Source organism: Ambystoma mexicanum, chromosome 6p (genome assembly GCF_040938575.1).
Source record: "Ambystoma mexicanum isolate Mex_15411 chromosome 6p, UKY_AmexF1_1, whole genome shotgun sequence".
NCBI classification, from domain to species: Eukaryota; Metazoa; Chordata; class Amphibia; order Caudata; family Ambystomatidae; genus Ambystoma; species Ambystoma mexicanum.
In genome coordinates, this window is record NC_090935.1 from 599,183,665 (window position 1) to 599,207,061 (window position 23,397).

General features: G+C 44.1%; 1 protein-coding gene across 2 annotated transcripts in view; it reads right to left on the bottom strand.

Moving 5' to 3' along the window:
• PDE8B (phosphodiesterase 8B) overlaps positions 1-23,397 on the bottom strand; it is a 1,197,077-nt gene that overhangs the window by 734,921 nt on the left and 438,759 nt on the right. For both annotated transcript variants that reach the window (XM_069627430.1, XM_069627431.1), the window contains one exon: positions 2,415-2,605. In XM_069627430.1, the coding sequence (XP_069483531.1) occupies positions 2,415-2,605 (191 nt within the window). The remainder of the gene's footprint in view (positions 1-2,414; positions 2,606-23,397) is intronic.

A 23,397-nucleotide genomic window follows, 5' to 3' on the forward strand; every position in this document is an offset into this window, starting at 1 on the left:
ACCACTTTTTCCTGCACCGCCATAACTTGCAATGAGGCCGGTGTGTGGAACCCAGCACGCAGGCCAGTTTAGAATGCATGCACTCTGCCGATGGAATGATCTCTACGTGCATTAAAATACATTAACAAATCATTTAAAGTGCATGGAGGGACATATGCAAATTACATTTTCGCAGGCATACAATTACAAATTAGCATCCAAACAGATTTTACACGAACGGCGTTGCTAATAAACTCAGAATACCACCCCGAAATGCCACTTTGCTTTGTTATAAAATACTAATACTACACATACGGTTAATAATAACAATGATTATTTTTTCTAGTACTATTAAGAATTACCACAAATTATTAGAAACATTTGCTTTTTTTTTTAAATTGTTTTATACGTTGCAGATAATAATAACTAATCCATGCCTCAATGCTGAGGAATTTGGAGCATTTATTCGAATCACACCTTTTCCCCAACAGACGCGCAGAAAGGTTGCACATTACTTATTTGCTATTTAAATTCGTTGAATTGTTGAGGTTGCATGGTATTAAAAACGGATGAAAAAAGCAGGTTCACGCCCGTATGTCCATTCCAAGGGCTGCACTACTGCAATTCAATTATAAACAAAACAACAGGTAACAATCGCGCAACAGATCTGAAGAGCAAATCATGTGACCCTGAGCAGGAAATGGCCGCGCGTGCGCAGGTTTCGGATTGCCTTGCCTGGAGTTTAATCAGAATGACGGCGCCATCTATTCTAAGAAGAGCTAGTATTGGACTGGATTAGTTTTCCCAGAGTAAAAGCGCCTCACAGGCTTTAGTGAGATGTGCTGTATTTACATGAGCCAGATTAGCCCCCAAAGGGGTAAAGAACACCAGATTAGCTTCAGAGCTTTCAAAGTCCTCACATCCTCTGCGGATAAACATACTCTTGATTAAATTATACCAGTGTTTAACAAAGTGAGCAGCCTTGCAACCCGCTCTGGGGGCTGGGATTAAGTTAGCACCCAAGCACATCTCACAAAACAAAGTGCTTATTAAAGCAAGGACAGCCATTGGCTGCGGACATGTCGTAAGGGGTGTTCTCTGAGAGCTGTGCTGCACGATCAATTGTCTGCACTTTGTTTTCCACAGGCTTCAACCTAGAATCCATCTGCTCCATAAGTGGCTTTTAAGGGCAAAATACCAGACCCATTTCTGTGAAGATAGCGTTCGACCTTGTGTCATTGCAATGTCAGTGAAATTAAGCAACGTTCATTAATTAGTTCATTAGTATTATTATTTAATGCTGCATCAGTTCACCACCGTATTTGTCTCAAAGCGCATAAAGGTTGTGCGAGATATAGGCATGTTTTGTCCCTGCACAGGGATCATAGGACTTTGGTCCTTTTGCAGGAAATGACCTGCAAACAGAGTGAGATAAAAAGAAAAGACAAGATAGGCAGTGTAGTAACTATGTTATGTTAACAGAATTTGTAGCGCGCATGTTCACCCGGAGACATCTTGGCGCGAGAACGTTCACGGCACAGCCACAGCTATCCCCGGACTAACAGAAAAGCGCAGTTTTGAGCAGGCGACGGAGAAGTAAATGAAGGCGAAACTTGGGGACCTGAACCAGACGATCATAACTAGATCTCAAAGTCCGACAGGGAATATATGGTCGGAACTTATCCCGAAGTAAGTCAGCACCCACCTGGTAGTAGGCCGGTGGACAAGGCAGAGAGATTTAAAAGCTATTCTTTGTTTCACCGGGAGCCAGTGCAGACGACACATCACTGGACCGATATGAGAGCCATATGGTGTAGCAGTGGCTGTCCGGGAAGCCAGGTTCTGTAGCAACTTAAGACAGTGATTAGGCCAGAGGGATGGGCCAAATACAAGGCATTGCAATAGTCGAGCCTACTAGAAATAAGAGAGGCAACAACCAGAGGGCGAAGGGAGTTTGATCAGGTGTGTGAATGAATGATTGATGAGAAGAGAATAATGTATTGTAAATGAGAATGTAGAGTGTCAGTGGTATCAGGTAATAAAATCGCGGCAAAAATGCCATGTTTTGACCCGCTAAAGGTGTACCCCATTATACCATTTAAGGGTAGCAGGGGTTGCGGGGGTGTCCCCCGATCCCTTTAAATGGTAGAATGGGTGCGGGGGTTGCAGGGGTGTCCCCCGCATCCTTTACATGATTGTGGCGCAAAAAAACACTGCATTTCTGCCGCGATATTTTGTATTCACAACCATTTTTGCCACGATTTTAAGACATGCAACCGTATCAGTGCATGAGGGACTCGACATTGCTCAGGCAGTTGGCTGACCATGGTCATCCATTGCGTAGATTATGTCTTTAAGAGAAAGTGACATTGCCAAAGTAGCTGGTCTTGTGCAAACTGGTTCAACTGACTGTGGCACTCTCACTCATGACTTACCTGCAGACTGCTTCTGCATCAAAGTATCTGGAGTGTCGATGGTCCAAGACGATTATTTCGTGATGTTTATCGAGGAAGCATTCGAGTGCCGACTCAGGCGTCCGGGCAATGTTGCATCGGTATCCAGCTCTGTCACAGGCCCACCAGAATCCATCGCTCTGGCTGTCTTCTTTTGCAAAGACCAGCAAAACCTGAAAAATACAGGACACATCAGACTCAAATATCTGGCATTCAACAGATACAGGAGAAGTCAACATGTATTTCTGTGTGGATAGCCTTTGCAGGATGTAAAACTTTCTGTTTAGTTATCAACCGCTTCGGTAACCCTCACCTCACTTTCAAATCATGCTCCATAATCAGAGAGGGGAGGAAAAGGAAGCCACACATATTCAAAATAGCTACTGGTCAAATATCAGTTCCAAGGCTCTCAAATCCAAAACAGTCACTGCATTTCTTTCCTTAATTAATCACAATATTACTACTTGTTTTTTCTCTCCATTGAGCTACATGTAAAACCATAGGCTGCCTACTGTTCCACCCAACACAAATGCAACAAATACCAAGTGCAGACCCCCACCCGTAGATGACAAATCCAAGTTGTTTTTATACAATGGTGCAGATGTGCAAGGTCAGTTGGTCAATGTCTAAAAGTGACAAATGATTAAGAAAGAAAACAAACATATTTTCTACAATGATGTAGAGAATAGCCAAGTACAACATTATTTTGTGCAGAATTCGTCCATATCCATATTAATGTCCACCATACCCCATAAATGAAAGCCATTAAGAGATCGGGAACAGAATATGTTGCTTTCCTGAACGTGGCAAACCCACTGTCTATTCTAGCCCAGTCTTTAGAAAAATTGATTTTGGCAACATCTGCCTTGAAATTGGAAATGCAGCAAAAATAAGCAATGCATTACATAGTTTCTTCATTTTGGCACTACTGCCCATAATGAAAGTAACAACCAAATGTATAGCTTTACATTGCCCGTGGGATATGTAAAGGCCAAGATTGTAACCATATTCTATTGTTCATTGATCAAGAAAGAGATAGAGTTATTGATTACCTCACTTCCAACTATCTTTAGACTCTGTGATTTAGGATATCTATAAAGCGTCGATTAACTAATCCCTCTATGAGTCCCACAGCCTTTTGAATCCTTGTCAATGAAGTAATTGCTTGGCGAATTGTTACCCTGACATGTCTAAGCATTAGTGGCCTTGTTAGGACAGAAACATGTAGGGTTCGTGTATTGCTGGTAATGGAGCAATCAGAGTTCCATGCAGCTGTCAAGTAAGCGACTGGAAGTTGAACAATCAGGACCGAAAGGGCCATTCTGCTGCTGTTTTCTACAAAATTAAGGAACCTACATGTTTTTACTTTATGCAAATATAGTAATATGTCAATGAGTGATGTACGATTTATTTTGCTACATGTGTTGATGGACGTGCTGTACCGAGATGTGGGTGGTGAAATATTTTGCTGCCGTTTTTTCAAATTAATGAATTTGTATATGTAATCTAATAATGGTCACTGTTTGATTTGCACTTCTATGTAGGTTTTTTGATGCTGACTAAATATTGATGTTTTATATTACAATGATGTATCGTACTGTTCTGAATGAATAGATCTTGTGTTAATTGGCTGAGGTTATGATAAACAAATTATGCAATATGGGCACATAGAAATGGAGTTCTGACTCCATTTGATGTATTTTTTTATTGTCTTTCAAGTAGCCAGTAAGAAGAGTACATTATCTATCTTAGATTTTAGTTCGTTTTGGGGTTCTTATTCCTGCTGCTGATTTGTTGCTGCTGGCAAAAATTATGATTCTGTTAGAAAAATGCAATTTTTTAATTGCGGTTGAAAACAATTAATTTGTTTTAACTTTTTTTAATGCAAAATGTGTGGTGAGACCCCCTCTCACCGACCCCAAACCCATATACCTAACCCCAGCCACCACTATCTACCTGTTCACGGTAAACAATGCTGTAAAAGAAATGCAGTGGATAATACGTGTTTTTACTCGCGACCAACATGGTGAGTACGAAAGATATAGCTTGTCTAGCTAAAGTATAAATCAGGTACGGTTTGATTGATGATTGAAAGGGCCGCCATCATGACCAAACCCTTTGTTCTATGTCTAATGTGATTGGAGAAAATGTGCCGTATTCGTTATGGACAAAATATAATCCCCTTAGTGGCAGGGACCCGCACCTTTTGTGCAGCAGAGCCTATAGACACCCATTGTGTAACATGCAAGCTCTCCCTTTTCCAGAGATACGTCATTACATATTGTCACGCACAGTCTTACTGCCGTACCTTAGTTTCTTATATGTTTTTCTCAATGAAGAAGGACTTTGGAACCTGGCCTGTTCTGTGGTACAATTCTGCAGTGAATCAGTTTAATGGGCCAATGCTTTCCTGGGTGATTACCTGATTACTGGCATTGATAGTGAAAATAGCGCCGTTTTCCAAGTTCCTCGCAGCATTTACACGTTGTGTTTGAGTTACCTTAGGGAAGTGTTGTTACAAGGTGGGCGAATTCAATACCTCTTTGCAGGACACTTATACAAGAAACAAATGGTCTATTTTTCCTCTAATGTATTTTTTGTATTTTTACTAAGCATGCATAAAGTGCCTCATTACGGGTCCGGCGGTAACCCTGACGGTGCTACTGGAGGGTTGCCGCCAGACCCATAAAAAATTACCGGTGCCTGACTGCCCGGTGCCACCAGCAGAATACAACGCTGGCGGCCCGAGAAGTCAGGCGCCGGCAAAATGTAAGTCCCCATTCCCATAGAGTCCTATAGAATCTATGGGAGTGGGGACACAGAGGCGCCGGCACCGTTGCTAATGGTGCTGGCGCTTCCGTGAAGAGTTTGCCTACCGTGGCGGCTGCCCCCGGCAAGGTCAGACCTGTCGGGCAGCATGGCCAAGGCAGGCAAACACAGAGTTTGCCGGTCCGGAAACAAGGGGGCCTTTACCCGCACCCTTGTTTCCAGACCGGCAAACTTATAATAAGGCCCATAGTCTTAAAATACACTTTTTATACATATTCCATACATCAATAATCATCATACAAAAGTAAACAAACATTAAAATGCAGCGAGAAAGACTTCACCATTTAAGAAAACATTCATAAACAATTTTTAAGTCATAAATGCTAAGCTAAAACAGCACAATATTATAAATCCTCCAATATTCTAAAAATATAAATACTTAATTTCATCATATAAAATATCAAATTGTAATCATTATACAACATCAATACTTCCCACAGGTAATGCATATTAATATCATTCATTTCATTCTTATATTTCATTAGGAAGAACATTCATATTTTGTCAAGGCTGAGACATTCGACTAACGAGTGTTTACTAGTTTCAATTATTGACTCAACACATAGGGCCTCATTACGAGTCCGGCGGTAAAACCGCCTGGTTACTGCCGGACTCGTATTACCATTCCGCCTCCGTGATTCCCGGAATTACCGGGGCATTAAAACCCCGGTTTTCCGGGAATCACGGAGGCGGAATGGTGTTAATCCCCATTCCCATTGAGTCCTGTTGGACTCAATGGGAATGGGGATCTTGGAAACACAGGCAGCATCTAGTAATGCTGCCGGTGTTTCCTCGTCCGCCTGCAGGCGGGCGGTGTTAAACCCGCCAGGTCAGACCTGGCGGGAACATCACCTCCCGCCTGCAGGAGTTGTGATCGCCCGGCATGGAAACAACGGTGGCGGCGGGTTTACCGCCACCGTTGTTTCCATACCGGGCGATTTGTAATGAGGCCTATAGTCTACATAGCCTTTCACAACGGGGAATACCTCTTCTCGCGCCTACAATTTCCAAAGAATTAGCCATATTAAATGTAAGTAGCATGTACAGCCTCACCATGTAACTGTTAGGAAAGGCAGACATATATTTCAGAGTACCTATCCTGCTCACCCAATATTCTATGTACAAGCCACAATTGATTTTGGTTGACAATTCCACTATAGTGCAGTCCCTCCCGTAAATCAACCAATGCTTTTTCAGAAAATGTGTATAGGACATGACCGATTATCTGAAAGTTTTGAGAGAGCAGCGGAGGATCCCATTGTCTAACAATTTTCCATATCCATCCTAGGTTACTCATCCTCATAATATCTAATTTGAGAATGATTTAAATAGCGTATAGATGATGACTAGTTGCTCCATCAACCAGACCTTCTTATACAAAAGTAAACATCTATTTAATACAGAAGCCTCTATACAAATCATATTACATTCCAATTGTATATACCCGATAGGTCAAGATATTGACATTCTCAGCAACGTTTTTAGTACCTTCCCATCGAATCTAATTAACTCCATCCTGTATCTTCTACCCCCTCACTTCCACTCCATACACTAGAAATGGCAACATTTGTGCAGGATAAATAGTAAGAAATGTATGGACCGAGCAAACCCCATTGTTGCCAGCTTATCTTATCGCTCCCATTTACTGATTGGTCTTCTCGCAAATCTGCTCCCATTGTGAAGCCCATTTAAGTTGGTCATCTACCACCACCCCGAGATATTTATAAGATTGCACTTACTCCACTCTAAATTTATTTAGTTCCCACCTTAAACTTTTACTCTTGGCCTTGGAATGCTTGAATACCATGATTTTGCTTTTTTCAATGTTTATTTTTAAACCATTCACTGTGGAATAGTTGCCCAGGAGAGGTATCGCCACTGCCATTGCTGCAGTTTATCTAAAGAATATCCCCACTCGTGGCCTTGTTGTGTGCCTTGCTGTGTGTCAGCGCTGGGAGTTTGCTTCAACTCGCGCTACCCGCACGGCCGCTCGCTTCCTGGAGGAGGCAGAGCTTCGGGCCGCTCACGTGATCGTTCACGTGACATCCGACGGACACAAAAGCACTCACAGTGCAGCCGAGCGGCGAGAGGTATCGCCACTGCCATTGCTGCAGTTTATCTAAAGAATATCCCCACTCGTGGCCTTGTTGTGTGCCTTGCTGTGTGTCAGCGCTGGGAGTTTGCTTGAACTCGCGCTACCCGCACGGCCGCTCGCTTCCTGGAGGAGGCGGAGCTTCGGGCCGCTCACGTGATCGTCCACGTGACATCCGACGGACACAAAAGCACTCACAGTGCAGCCGAGCGGCGGGAGGTATCGCCACTGCCATTGCTGCAGTTTATCTAAAGAATATCCCCACTCGTGGCCTTGTTGTGTGCCTTGCTGTGTGTCAGCGCTGGGAGTTTGCTTGAACTCGCGCTACCCGCACTGCCGCTCGCTTCCTGGAGGAGGCGGAGCTTCGGGCCGCTCACGTGATCGTCCACGTGATATCCGACGGACACAAAAGCACTCACAGTGCAGCCGAGCGGCGAGAGGTATCGCCACTGCCATTGCTGCAGTTTATCTAAAGAATATCCCCACTCGTGGCCTTGTTGTGTGCCTTGCTGTGTGTCAGCGCTGGGAGTTTGCTTGAACTCGCGCTACCCGCACGGCCGCTCGCTTCCTGGAGGAGGCGGAGCTTCGGGCCGCTCACGATTTCGTCCACGTGACATCCGACGGACACAAAAGCACTCACAGTGCAGCCGAGCGGCGAGAGGTATCGCCACTGCCATTGCTGCAGTTTATCTAAAGAATATCCCCACTCGTGGCCTTGTTGTGTGCCTTGCTGTGTGTCAGCGCTGGGAGTTTGCTTGAACTCGCGCTACCCGCACGGCCGCTCACTTCCTGGAGGAGGCGGAGCTTCGGGCCGCTCACGTGATCGTCCACGTGACATCCGACGGACACAAAAGCACTCACAGTGCAGCCGAGCGGCGAGAGGTATCGCCACTGCCATTGCTGCAGTTTATCTAAAGAATATCCCCACTCGTGGCCTTGTTGTGTGCCTTGCTGTGTGTCAGCGCTGGGAGTTTGCTTGAACTCGCGCTACCCGCACGGGCGCTCGCTTCCTGGAGGAGGCGGAGCTTCGGGCCGCTCACGTGATCGTCCACGTGACATCCGACGGACACAAAAGCACTCACAGTGTACCCTTGCGGCGTTAAGCCCTGCAGGGTAAAGTCCGGAGTCTGACTGTTAAGCGGCTGTTAGGCACAGAGGCGCACAAAGCACAATACAGGTAATCCATAATCAATTTTCTTCTTCGCGGGGGGGCCTCATCAAACTTTGCAACCATCAATCTAGAAAGAAAGCTAGTAAATGAGGCTCCGAAGTTCACCGCCATTGGAAGAGATGGTTGATCAAGAAGGATCATACCTGGGGGGGGAGGGCAGCACTACACCTGATGTCCTGCCCCCTACTCCTCCAGGAACATCTTACCTACCTAATCAAGTTAATCAAGTTAATACCCTTGCGGTCTGCCACTCGGCCCCTAAGTCACAAGTCTCTCTTCCACTTATTCAGGAAGGGTGGAAAAGAGGACTAGAATACACTTTAACAACCAAAAAAATACAAAGTAGAATCAACAACCATTTTGCAAGAAAAAGAAATAAGAGTACCAACGACCTTGTTGACTCAAGGGCCATATTTGGCCAGATTACTAGTACATCTCAGGAGAGTGATGCCATCCTTCCATCACCGTCGCCTATTGACTGTCTTCTCCATTCTAAAAATGGCCCGGCTCCAGCAGGTTCACAGGACGAACATGAATCACAGGAAGTGCTTCCCACAACCAGTGAGAAAACGCTGACAGCATTGAGCTTTGTTTTGAACTCTCTGGTCTCTGTATTTGAACTTCTGAAATCAGAGGTCCAAACACAAGCAGGCGTTCTTTTAGAACTTGCAAACGAAGTATCAAAGAATGAGTCTACGACAACGGCACTCAATATTATCATGAACACGATTTTGATTCCAACAATAAAAGATTCACAAATTGAGGGAGTAAAACAAGGCTTGGATCTCACTCAAATTTACTCCATGCTGAAAGAAGAAGCAAGGAACAATCTTATAACACAAGATCTGATAAGAAACCTTTCCATGGAAACTCGAGACACTACAAACAAGAATCATCCGCAGTTAGAAGAGGATCCTGTGGACTGCTTTGATGATACACCATTATCAAACTCAGTCCTAGAAGAATTCCGCAGACTCGCGAACGTTGAAATAGAGCCTTTGGTAGAGATCTCAGAGAGCCCTAATAAAATCACAGTTGTAAACGTTCAAGAAGATCTGGTTACTCCAAGGTATCTGAAAAGAAGAAGAGGAAAGAAGCAGAAAGAGAGGCCTCCGGCCCACCCACAATGGGAGAAAACGCAAATAAAAACAAAAAATCAAAAAAAAAAAAAGAGCCCCAAATAAATCAGGAACAAATGCCTTCATTAAAAAACTATCTCTGACTGAGGAAAAGTCCTCAGACTTAGAAGTTGATGCATCTCCAGTCGCTGGTTCCTCTCAGAATAAAAGCCAGAAGGCCTCAAGATCTTTCAATAGAGGAAAGGGCCCAAACGGACACATAGCGGATCCCGTAAAGCCAAGGAAAGCCAAGAGCGATTCAACGCTTCAAACCACAAACACGGGCATGCAAACTGAGCCTATGAATCCTGTGAATGGAGCCTCTGATAATTCAAACCCAATCATGCCTAATTTGAATATCAAAATAGCTCCCATTTTTCTAAAAAAGGGTCCCAAAAAAAATGCTACCAGCAGCACAGCCCACCAAGCAAGTACAAGTAACATCAGACTGGCACCCATCTTCTTAAAAACCATTCCAAAACCTGCGGCAGTAGCCCCAATGGCCCTCGAGCTTCAACTGACCAACAACAATGCTCCAATTGGGTCCTTGGCCTGCGAAGCAGACTGTCGGAATGGTCTGGGAAAATCGAGAAATTTAGAGTTCTGTCCACAAATCGCCTTAGCGGAAGAGGAGGTAGATGGCCCTTACCACACTCCCCCAGAGTGGGAGATAGAGCAGGAAATTGCTGACTTCACAATTCCAAGGATTTGGCTAAGACTGGAAAGACCAATCAGGTATACGTCCCTCTGCAGATCAGTCCTCCTAACAGAAATCAGAAAAAACTATAAGTTGTTTCTTTTTTCATCAGAAGACATCGAATACGTCAAATTTCCAGCCGCTAATGACAAATTCTTTGTGGAGGTCGGCCTTAGCTCAAGAAGAGCCTTTCAGGCATTAATCGGGAACAAAAACGAACTAGCAAGAGCAGGCCTGTCGATATTTGAGCAGGAGGAGGAAGATGGTTTCAGGAACTACTCTAGCACATATACAAATAAAGAGGATACATCAAGATTGAGAGGACCAGTCGGTCCACCGACTGAACACTTAAGGAACTCTATCTCCGGCCCCAAACTAAGTGAGAACCTCATCATGAAATTACCTGAGATCATATCGCAGGTCCTTCTGAATCTTGGTGAGGAGCAAATGAGCCTTTAAACAAAATAGTCTCGGCCTCGTCTCCTGGAATACAAGAGGCTCTAGTTTTCTAAAAAAAAAAGCTAAAAAAAGCTACTAAAAAATAAACTACTAAAAGAATTCGATATTCTATTATTCCAGGAGACATGGCTCGTAAACCCCATAGAGATCGAGGGTTTCACAGTCATAAATCTTGGGGCCTCACAAAAATCTAAAGGGAGACCGGTGGGCGGACTCTTAATGGTCCTCAAAAACTCAAGCATCCATCAAATCATCTCCCTCTGCAATAATGTAGCAGGCATTCAGGCCTGCAAAGTAGAGCAGGTCTCAGACAACACAAGAGTTAATTTAGTTCTCATTAACATATACTGGAACCCAGCCACCATAAAGCTGCAAGATTACTTGGAACTCCTACAGACCATTCTTATAGGAGTGAAGACCAACTTCCAGGGAGCACACATTATAATAGCAGGCGATCTTAATGCCGACTATATTACCTCAAAAAGCAGCCGGCCTACACACCTCAAGCCGACTACATTACGAAATGGTAAATTATGGTGGGACTTTTTCTCCTCCTGGGACCTGGAAAGGATCACCAAGCAAAATGGGGCCAACGAGATAGGAAATCACACCTGGTGCCGGGGTTCTTCGAAATCCACGTTGGATCATATTTTTGTAACCCCAGGTCTTGCATCCTACTGCCCGATCCTAACCCTTAATTGGGAAGGAGGCAGCGACCACGCAAGCCTCGAACTTCGATTCTCGGCATTACAGAGAGCCCTCAACCCACCACGTCCGCAGGATTTAGTCGGACTCAAGGGCAAATTGAGAGTGGCAAAATACAAATCTGGTGGGGAAAAACTAAATCAACTCCTAGAAACAATACCGGGACCGTTATGGATCGAGGAATTCCACCCCGAAAGATTTGGGAATTTCATTTGGTCAATTTGTCCACCACAGGAGATGAAAATGGTAGGGAATCAAACACACTTTCATCATTTCGATGAGGAAACACACAAGCAAAAAAGGTCTCTTCGCCGTCTCATTCGTAGTCTAAAGAAAAAGGGGGGAGGAGACCAACGAGAAACCTCACAAAAAATCAGGAAAGCTAAGCAATCTTACAGAAACTGGTCTCGCAACCACAAACACCAAATAAAGCAAGAGGATGGGGAAAAGATGCTCCACTTACTCAACGCCAATAATTGCAGAAGCTTCTGGGCCGCACTCAACCAACTTGAGACAGGCCATAATAGCTCCCTCTGCAATTTAGTTCCAGAGCAATCCTGGATCGACTACTTAACCAAGAATTTTGAACATCCAGGCACCAGAGATTTTACTGGACCCCCAACGATCTGGTCATTGTCATTTAATCAACAAGACATTTTTGACCTCATTCTATCAGCATCTACATCAAAGGCTGCAGGACCCAACGGCCTAACCTATCAAGTTTTAAAAAATCAACCTTCAATGTGGGCAAAGCTACTATATCATCTTTTTTGGGAAATCGTAAAGTCCGGCTCCTTTCCACCGTCCTGGAAGAATGCACTCATCATTCCATTTTTCAAGGGGGGCGATAGACTCAAGCCTGTTAGTTATCGACCAATCGCCCTGCTTGATATCGATAGTAAATTGTTTATGCGACTTCTCCTAAAAGAACTCACCCACTGGGCTGATACCAACGAAATTCTTTCCCGGCACCAAACGGGTTTTAGGAAAGGTCTATCTACTAGTTCAAATGGCCTCATCCTTAACCTACTCAGCGAAGGTTCCAACGAGAAGGATGGCTCCCCACTCTTCGGTGCATGGGTGGATCTATCCAAAGCATTCGATTTGGTGGACAGGGCTCACCTTTGGCGCAAACTTCAAAACTGGGGGATTCCAGCACCCCTTTTGGCCATGCTTATAGAGCTGCACAGGAATACCACCATCAGGGTAAGACTGGACGATGCCGGCAATTTATCAGAAGCTATAGAGGTTTTCAGGGGAGTCCGGCAAGGCTGTTTAGGCGCTCCGTTATTTTTCAATCTTTTTCTAGCAGACCTGGGGAATTTTCTTGAATCGGCCTCCATGATAGCACCTAGGATAAATGGGAGAAGGATACATTGGCTGGCCTACGCAGATGACATTGTCCTCCTGGATGGCTCGGCCCGGGGGTTGCAACAGCTCCTTCTCAAACTAAGTGACTATGTCAAGCTCAACGGTCTAATAATTAATCCCTCGAAATCTAGAATCCTGGTTTTCAAACATCCGAGAAAAAACTTACCATCCAGGAAATGGATTCTCGAAGAAACGGAAATTCCCAGAGTTGAAGAACTCACTTACCTGGGCTATGAAATTTTCGCATCTCCGTCCATGAGCAAGATGCTACCAATCATCTTTGGCAAGACTGCAAAAATTACGGCCCAGATGAAGAAACTGACGGAGAAGTTCTGCAAATTTTCAATAGTGCCGCTTCTTAAATTCTACATTGGTAAAGCCGTACCAATCCTTTTGTACGGCCTAGAAGTGAAACCTATGCTTTGGAACTATAATTGGAGTAAAATAGAGGGTCGGCTATGGAGAGCAGCACTAAACTTGCCTATATGTACACCCCTTAGTAGCCTACGATATGAACTGGGTCTGATTTCCTTAGGGTGTTGAGCGGACTGGAAGCTTCTGTCGTTATACCGGGATATTATCACCGCTAGGTCCTCTACTCTACTTTTCGATGTAATTGGACACCATAAAAAGAAAAAATCGAAACATCTTCTCACCCTTGAAAGAAAAGTGGGGGACATTCTACTCAGGCTGAATTCAACATTAGAACTACTGATCGTCAATCCTGTGAAAATAAAAAAAACAACTTGAAATACATGATTGGATCTGTACGATTGAAGGAGTCAGGCTCTTAAACCCACCGAACCTCTTCCTGACAGTGGAGAGAAAAGTGGGCACACTACCACGCTATCTCCAAAAATTCCCCGACAAGAGCATTCGAAACAACTTCCTAAGACTTAGACTAAATCTGGCTCACACCGGAGAAATTTTGGCCAAAAGACAACAGGGCAATAAAACCATAAAGCTCTGCGGGTTTTGCGACCCACCGAACCTACAATCATTGAGACACTTGTTGTTAGAGTGCGAGGGGACTTGGCCCGCAAGACGGCAGCTGCTGGGAAGATTTGTTGCTAGAGAAGAGACCCTATCACAAGACTCCTTCTGGGATAGACTAATCTCCGGTCAGGAAGTCATGCTCACCACGGCAATTGTAAAGGTTTTAGAAAACTGCTTGATACTCACAAAGTACAGTTAAAGTGCCGAACAAGGGGTGAGCTTTTCTCGACCGATCTGCAAGGCCATGTTTTTAAAGCTTTTTATGCTTTTTTCTCTTTTTTCGTATTCGATTTTGTAAAGGTTCTCTTTGGAAAGCCATAAACAAATAAATAATAAAAAAAAAAAAGGAATAGTCGCCCAATGCCTCAAGCTTTGCTTGTAGGCCTTGAGGAGTGTAGTCCAATATCACCAAATCATCGACGTAACCGAGCCAACATATGGATAAATCACCAAACTTAATTGCATTACCACTAGTTACATCTAGTGCTTTATGTAGACCAGCCAAATATAGTTTAATAAAAAAGGAGCCAGTATGCACCCCTGCTTAACTCCATTACAACCAGTCATTTAATCTCTTCAATCTGATGGTTATCTCCTAATTTGAACACCATTACCCTACACACACCATAACCACATCCACCATTACCCTCAATCCCGAGTTAGCCCATGACACATTAACATAGGACTGGAATGTGCCTTAACCTGCACCACTGGTGCCAATCACCCCAGTCACATTTCCTTCAAGGATGGTCACCTAGTTCGTACTATGGCAAAGGCAGCATTTCGTCTCATTACTTTACAATCTTAATTTCCTTTCTACATTCACACCTCTGCAAATGCTCTTTTAGCTTCTACCATCTCCAGTTATTATATTTCCTGTATGCTGTTGTGTGACTTCTTCAGCCAACTATTTTGCCGTTTCCGCCTCTTCCAAGATCTCCAAGATCATGGTACTCTCATAGTCCTTTAACCCCTGCCCCTCCTTCAACTCCCCTCCAGCTAGCCAACATTCTCCCCAACTTCTCTCTCTGTGAGCTAACTCCAGTTCTCAAATCAGATAACCCAACGTGTGCCCAAGTGGATACCTTTAATCTTAAAATGATGAAATATGAAATAAACTGCATTGCTAACCTGCTTCTACTGAGTCACCCTCTTCAACCTCACTCATCTCAGTGATCACCCACTACCTTCTAACAAACAATTTATGCAGCACACTTCAATTAGCGTTCCACAGCTGACGATCTACAACCTTCTCCTCATTATCCCTGATCATTCTGTTGCTTTTAACATAGTCAATCGTCTATCACTCAAGACTCTGTCCAACCTAGGATTTCATGACTCTGCGTGATCCTTTACTATTTCCTGAAACATCTGACCCGGCCCCCTATGAGTAGGCATTCCACAAGGCTCTATCCTTCAGTAATCCCATTTCATTCTTCGTGTTATATACTTTCTTTGTTGGTGACACTTAGGTCAGCTTCTCATGCTCTGTCTTCACCCACAGCTGTCCTATACAATCTCTGACTCTCGCTGAGCCGTCCTTTAGTGGATGGCTCTTTGCTGTCTTATGCTCATCTGCTGTGAGCCAAAAGTCATCCATCTTCCCAATATCCCCATGTCACTTTCCCCATGTCCTTCTTCACCAACCTACCCACGCCAACACCCAAGGCTCCTCTTTGACAACAACCTCTGTCTCCACCAAATTTAAAATACTGGCTACCACTGACGCCAAACTCAACCTGTTCAACACTAAAAACATCTGCCCTCTTCTCCTCGATCATTCAAACTAAACTATTCCTCCACTCATATTGACTACTGCTGCGCTGTTCTCCGGGCATCCTATTAGCTCATTTCCCCCACTTGACAAAATTCTCAAGTTTGCAACTCATACTTTCTAAAGTCTTCCTTGATTCACTCTCAGTTCTCCTCAATTCTGCAGAATACCTCGCCATGCACAACTGATCCCTTTCAAAATTCGTATTTATACCATGGCCTAGCCTCCCTACCTTGCTGCTTCTATTTCATGATACTCCTCTTAAAGTACCCTGTGCTATACCACCACTCTCATCCTTTCCATTCCTCATCTATCTTGTGCATTCCAATCTTACAATGCTTCCAATCTTTCTTCCTATGTGCCCCTCATCACTGGAACTCTCTACCCACTGAAATGGAAAACACAACCAACATTCACACATTCAAATCAGCACTTAAATGCCATCTCCTGCCGCTGGAAAATGCGCCCTTCCTCTCCAGACACATCTCCCACCCTCTTAATATCACTCTACCATCCCGATTACTGGACTAATATCACTCTGCCATCCCGATTACTGGACGATCTCCTGCTCCTTTATAGATTATCACCTGTGTTTGTTCCATGTCTACAATGTCTCCGGAAGTGGTTGTTCGCTTAAACTTGTCACTTCTTGTAATTTACCTGATGCCTTACAACACGCCCTTTTACTATATTTATCCTTGTACCATTTACTGTTCAAAGCAACTAGCTCCACAAAAATAAATATAAACAGAAACACAAATCTATCCAAGGGAAATTGCATTTGTGCCTTATGTAACCAGAAGACTGTCACCCAGTCCTTCATCTCTCAGACCACAGAGAAGACTTAGGTGGTGGGCTTCCTTATTTCGGTATGTCTAGCTGCATAAGAATAGATTCATTTCATGATTTGACACCACAGTCCCCTGAAGTAAAATTGATAACACATTTAAATGCACTTTGCCCTGTTTATTTGCCTTTAACAGTGTCACAGCCAGGGATTGACAGAACATCTGAGTTTGTGAGTTCTCTAATCAAGTTTATCCTCAATTTAATTTTAAAGGGGTTAGTGTTGACTTTAACAAATTGATTGTGTTAAAAACTGTATAGTAAACAGATTGATATGTTGGCCATACCTGTACTTTCTCTTAGGTCTGTGGCATTAATTTTATCCACCTCTATCTTAGTGCAAGGTGGCCTTCCGTGGGAGTCAAACAGTCACTCACACTCGCTGGGATTTTATAGTGCCACAAGCATGTCTTTGTAGGTTCTGCACCTTATTTGGCTGATGCATGGGTTGTCGGGGCCTCGTGTACGTCCTCCTATTCTAAACTACCATGTAGCACCACCCTAGGTCGTCTGATGGGGTCAGACATTGGGTATCACACTAATTGTTGGACCCAGGGGAACTTCCACCTTTCCCCTCCTGGGTGCTTTTGATGTTACACACTCGAAACTTCAGGCTTGACTAGGGAACTCTTCCCCTAGACTGTTTCCTCATGCACTCTGTGGGTCCTTCCCATAAACCTAGGAGCATGCCTCTAGCACAGGTCTTAAAGGGCTCAACCCTTGTTCTTTCCATTCCATTACATTCTCTCCTGCTCTAATCTGAATGTTTTCTACTCACCCACTCCCTTCTACCAGTGGTTTCTTTCCCCCTCGTCTCTCTTTTCCTTAATGGTCCTCCTCCTCCTCCTCCTCCCCTTGTTAGCGTCCATCCTCCTATATTCTCACATTCTCAACATATTCTTCTCTTTCATCTATCTTTGTCCCTCTCCAGGAGTTCTTCCTCCACCTTTCATTCTTCCCTTCTTAGATGTCATACATTCAACTCCTCTCCTTACCCTTCTTATATAAGTTCCAACCCCTCAGCCTCTCCTCCTCTCTTTAGATGTTTAACATCCTCATCATCCTCATTCCTCCTTAGATGTTTCACCACTTCTTCTCCTTCATTTCTCCTTAAATGTCTCTCCTTCATCTCCACTGATTCCCCTTTCTTTAGAAATATGTCCTCCTCCTCTCCTTCCTCTCTCCCAAGCTATGTTATCTCCTCCTGTCCCCCTCTTCCTCCTTTTGTCTCCACCTTCCTCTCCACGTGCATCCCTCTCGGTTCTCCAACAGTCTCCTAACTTCCACACACCCCCTTTGGGTATCCCTCCTTTTATATTTTATTCAGAGCTTGAATGTGGCACGTGATCAGGAGCCGTGATGGAGCAATTAACATTTTGTGAGTGAGCCTTTTGATTGGTAGTGATTGCAGCAAACTACAATTTCCCCAGGTGATGCTGTTTTTCCTGCTGTAATTTCAAGTGGAAAAGTGATGGAAAGGTTATCAGCCATCTTGAAATATTCTAGCCCATCCACCATGCCTGGTCTGCTGCTGCTAAATTATCCTGTATGAGTGACTCTTTTGACACAGCGGACAACCACAACGTCTTCCCTAATATTGTAGAGCTTTCACGTGGTGCACCCAGTTTGGTACATTTGTATGCTTTTCCTACGCTATCACCTGGCATGCACTAATGATAACTTGCAGTTGGTGGAGCCCTACGACCACAGGCTCACTACTGATGCTTTGAATATCTCACCCGTTTGTCTTTTTAGTTTGCAGGTAATCGATTATGGTCCAAAATCTCATGCAGGTGTACAACAGAGGTTTTGCAGGCAGAGCAGGGTGGATGAGGAGGAAACAGACTCCTCTTCCTGTCTCCCACACTCCACCTGCAAAACATTTTCAAAATTACCCACCACAAAGAACTAAGTTGTTGGTTTTACATTATGGTTTAACACGCTAGGCCCATAGCAGTACTTGGATATTGTGCCTTACCTGTCAGTTTAAGTGCCCTACTTTCTTTGTGCGGAAGAAGCTGTAATTCATGTGCTTACTATGTAAATGTAAATAATCATTTGCAATTTGTCTGTAGCAACCGTAGTGACCTTCCAGCACCCCCTTTGTGACCTTCTGGCACAGTGGCATGGGGCAGGGAGAGGGCAGGAAGAGTGGAAAAGTAGGAGCAGAAAGCACGGCTGAAGGCTAAATGTGTAGAACAGGACGATGGGGAGAACGTATGCTTATGATTGGATGTATATGATCTTGAAGTCAGTGGATACAGTGAAAGGATCTTGGTGAAGAAGGTGAACCAGTGATTTGTCTGCCCCTGACAAGCTCTTTGGCACTCCCCAAGAAGGGTAGGACTTTGATGGACGACACTGGAGGCCTCTTCAAATTTAGAAGTGCCAATGGCCCCCCTTGAACTACGACTACCATCATCCCTAACCCTTGATTGTGTTGACTAAGGCTGATGGAAGTTGTAGTCCAAAACATCTGAAGAGTCAAAGGTTGCAGACATCAAACATGGAGAATGACTTGTTCTTTGGTACTCTCCTGACCTTGCTGCATAAACATTGTCTAACCAACAGCAAATCTATTGCCTGACAGGCCCTTACATTTCAGCATTTATGAAAATCACCTCAAATCTCAGCCAAAAATGCACTGCACTTGAAATCTGACATTTTATTCCAATATTCACCTAATGAAACCACACAATCTCTCTAAGGTAGCAACTGACATCTGATTGGCAGGAAGCCAGCAACCTCATGCATATTGGCTATTCTTCATAATTCATATCGCAGAGGCCCGTTAGGATAGCTCGGTAGGATAGCTCAGCGGCAACGTGCACGCCTTGGAAGCAAGACGACACGAAGCAACACAAGTTCGATCCCCGGGTCCGCACTTAGAAACCTCTGGGTGTTTAAGCGCGTTATAAATACGCAACTAAAGCGAAAACAATTCTGCAACAAAAAAAAAGAAAAAAAACATTCCTGTAACAGCGCCTCGATGCCCGTGGGGTGTGTGAGCACTTTAAAAATACAAAATAAATAACAAAGAGGCAATGCTTCAATCAGTTCGGGGTTCTGGAGGGACCCATGCCACAAGACCAGTGAGTCAGCAGGTACATTAACATTATTAATCATCTCAAAGACACCAATCCCTCCTGTACGATTCATTCAGAAAGAAGTTGTGGGTACCCTTTATTCCAGAACACTTTAGGGTTCAATGGTTCAACTGGGACTCCCAATAAGGTTGGCATTTATGAAATTCATGAAGGGGCCCAACATGGCTAGGACACTTCACTCAATTGTTGGTGACATGTAGATGTAGCCATTTGTAGGGATAAATAGATCAACCAAGAATGTGGATTTGACATATTTATGTATTTCTTTATTTGTTTTCAGTTCCAGAAGAAGTTTTACAAATCACAAAACGACGAAATCACAGAATCACAAAGTTCCTAAAAATCAATCCATAAAGTCATACTCATGCTATACACAGGTTATCGTATTTCATGACCTCTTGTTTAGCTACTCCTATTCAATTCATAATATCACATATACATTCTTACGTATAAAAGCTGATGTAACTGAGAACCAACTAAAATCAGTCTTTGTACATATGCATTCCATACCACAAGTGCTTAATGTTCATAGATTGTGAATATAAAACATTAAATAATTAAATAGACATAAAATGACCATAAAATAGACAAGAGTTAGCTCATCATGAGCCAACCCCATAGAATCAAATCAATTAGAATTAGGCAGGCATTTGTTGATGATACACCATAACTGGTACAGAGCAATGTGCACACTTTTGGTCTCAGTATTGAGGCAGTAGTTCCAAAATGCTTCCTGCCTTATTGACTCATAGTTGTGTAGCATGCTGCCCAAGATGGTCATGTATGTGTTACCCAAAGCTGCACATTCAGTGAAAAGGTGCTTTGCCGTCTTCAATGTGCCAGGCAATTTACATATATGACAGCTCCTGTCCTGGACTGGAAGCCCAAGTTGAGCACCATGAAAAATAAACAATGGCAACGGGTTTATACGAAGCCTCAGTTGAAAACTCTGCACCGCTGGGTTAGGACACTGTCTCAAATATCTTTGTGGTCGGAGAAATCGGTGTACCACCCCATAAACATAGACAATTCATTTGTCAAACTTCTTTTCCCTGTGCCTATGGCAAGGGCACTGGCCAGACTCCATCAACGAGAGAAACTGACATTTCGGCTTGGTATGGATTTTCAAGTGCAAAAGTCCCTGACTGATCAACATCTGGCCCTTAAGAGACACCAGACCCAGCTCCAAACTGAGATATTGAACTGTGGTAGAGGGGCTCAGCCTCAGGATGCGCTTCCAGAAGGAACCCTCAATCAAATCCAGCCAATGCCAGTGCCTCTAAACCATCTAAAACCATGGGGCAAAAGCATTGACTGTATAGGGTAATTATCCCTTCCGAAGAAAACGCAGCAGTTTTTCTTGCAAAGTTGGCAATCATTTGAGTCATGCGTTGTGCCTTAACCGTTTTACCAACTTTTATGTAAGAGTATGTTCTACTGGCACTCATTTCCAGTTCTAGGTATGGGTAAGATGCCACAGAGTCGACCTTACCAAGACTGGTAATGAAACTGGGACATTTGCGACTTTTGGGGGACCCCACCATACCTTAGCCTTCCCCATGTTAATACTCAGATCATTTACAGCTGCGTATTTAACCAGTATTTCAAATATGGCTTTGGCTCCGCTAAAGGTGTCATTTAGCATAACTAAGTCATCAGCGTAGAGCATAGAAGGACTGGACCGGCCGCCTCTATTAGGGCAAAAACCAATGCCTGGAACAAATTGGGCTGGGAGATCCGACATGTATATATTGTAGAGCAGTGGCACAATCGTGCATCCCTGTTTCACCCCTTTAGATATCGTAATTGGGGCAGGCACTCCCCCCTGTTCATTCAGTCAAACGCATGCTTGAGTATTCGAATGAAGACCTTTTAGGACATTGACAAGCCAGTTCGGACACCCACAGGATACCATTTTACACCACAGCTTCTCACGCTTGACCTTGTCGAAAGCTGCTCGAAAATCCACAAAGGTAACATATAAGGTAGGCCCACCAGGCTCCATCGTACCCCTAATCAGGGAGTCCAAGATCCTAAGGTTATGCAACGTGCAGCACCCTGGGTAAATTGTAGCACTTGGGTTTCCTCCAACAATGCCTGGAGAGCCCTCAAGACAAAAGTGGAGACAAATGTCCCTGTAACATCTAATAAAAACAACAGCGTGTAGTTCTCCAGCAAAAAATGGTCACCTTTTTTGTATACCGGAACAAGGGCAGACTGCTTCCATGATGCCGGGATTTTGTGTTGGACATACCTTGTGAAACACAAATTTAAGTATACTGGCCCACCGATCAGGGTTCTGTTTTAATACAACATTGGCTGAGCCATTTGGACCTGGGACTCTTGAATTTTTAAGCTTCAGGATTGCAGCTCAGGTATCGACTTTGTCAATAGCCATAGGCCACCCCCGATCATATGACCTGGGGTGAAGCCCCAGTTCTGGCTCCACTGTTCCCTCTGACGTACCCCATCCATTCCAACTCCTGTATAGGATTTAGGATACATTTCCTGCGATCTCCTTTGGCATCGGCCAACAAACAGCATATCTTCTTACCACTTCTAAGTGCCATAATCATGCTTTGCCAGTCTGTATTGAGGATCAAATACCTCCAGCGCCTGAGCCATCCTTGATAGTTTTTCTTAATACACCTCACGTGTGAGGACAACTCAGGAGCCGACAGCCCTTGGCCGCAAACCACTCGTAGCTCTTAGAGCATCACTCTCTTGGCATCGTGAATGGCACCATCAAAGGCATGACAGGGTTTGCTACATGCCAACAAGGGCCTGTTGGGGCTGGAGGCAGTTTTAACAGCCATTGTCATGAACCATTCCCCTATCTCGTTGCAACTCAGGGAGTCCAAGGCATCGATATCCTCGTCTCGAAGCTCAGAGATCATCCTGCCAACTTTATGCAAATGCTTTGCTGTCCAACGAATACAATTGTCGGCATGGTCGGATTGAATACCGATACAACCACTATCTCTGAACCATGTGTGTTGCAAATTAATAGTAAGTGCAAGAATATTATGCTCACTATACTCGATAGGAACAACACTTATGTCTTCAACCATCATGAGACAGGCGTTGTTCCCAAAGAAGTAGTCAAGGGTAGCCCGACTATCATTCCCGGCCCATGACTAGTTGCCCGGGTTGTCACCCTTTGTTCTACCATTTAACATGTGTAATTCCCACCGCCTCAAAAAGGGAACCCAAAGTCTACCTTTGGGATTACCTTTCCCTTGAACCATCACACTCTTATTTGTCACATTGCTATAGGAGGCATACAACCTGTTATCCACACACCTGGCATTTAAATGTAAATCCCCCCAACCACCAAAAGGATAAGGTGCTCAACAGTGTTCACTTCACATGCTACCAGAGTTTCTTAGATTCTTGATTGGATTTCGTCCAGTATTTTAGTACTTGGAGGGACTTCTAAGTTTAAATCAACATTCTCCAATCATTGCCACCTTCCTCCTGCCAAAACTCTGCCGCTAGAACGTTATTTTCAACAGTGAATGTCACAACATGGCAGGAGCTGAAGTGGTGTCTAACACCATGTATAAGTCCCCCGAAGGGCCTTCCTTAGAGCCTTTTGTGGCTAAAGTCTGGTAAATATGATAGACCTCAACCTGAACGGGGCAATCTAAACAAGTCTCCTGTACAAAAAGACATCAAAATTTGTCAAGACCTGCATAGACCCATTGGTATGCAATAAGTGACTGTGTACCGTGTGTTCCGACTGACTATCCTAACCAGTCAGTGACATCCTACCCAGGAGTCAATGGGGCCCTCAGCAG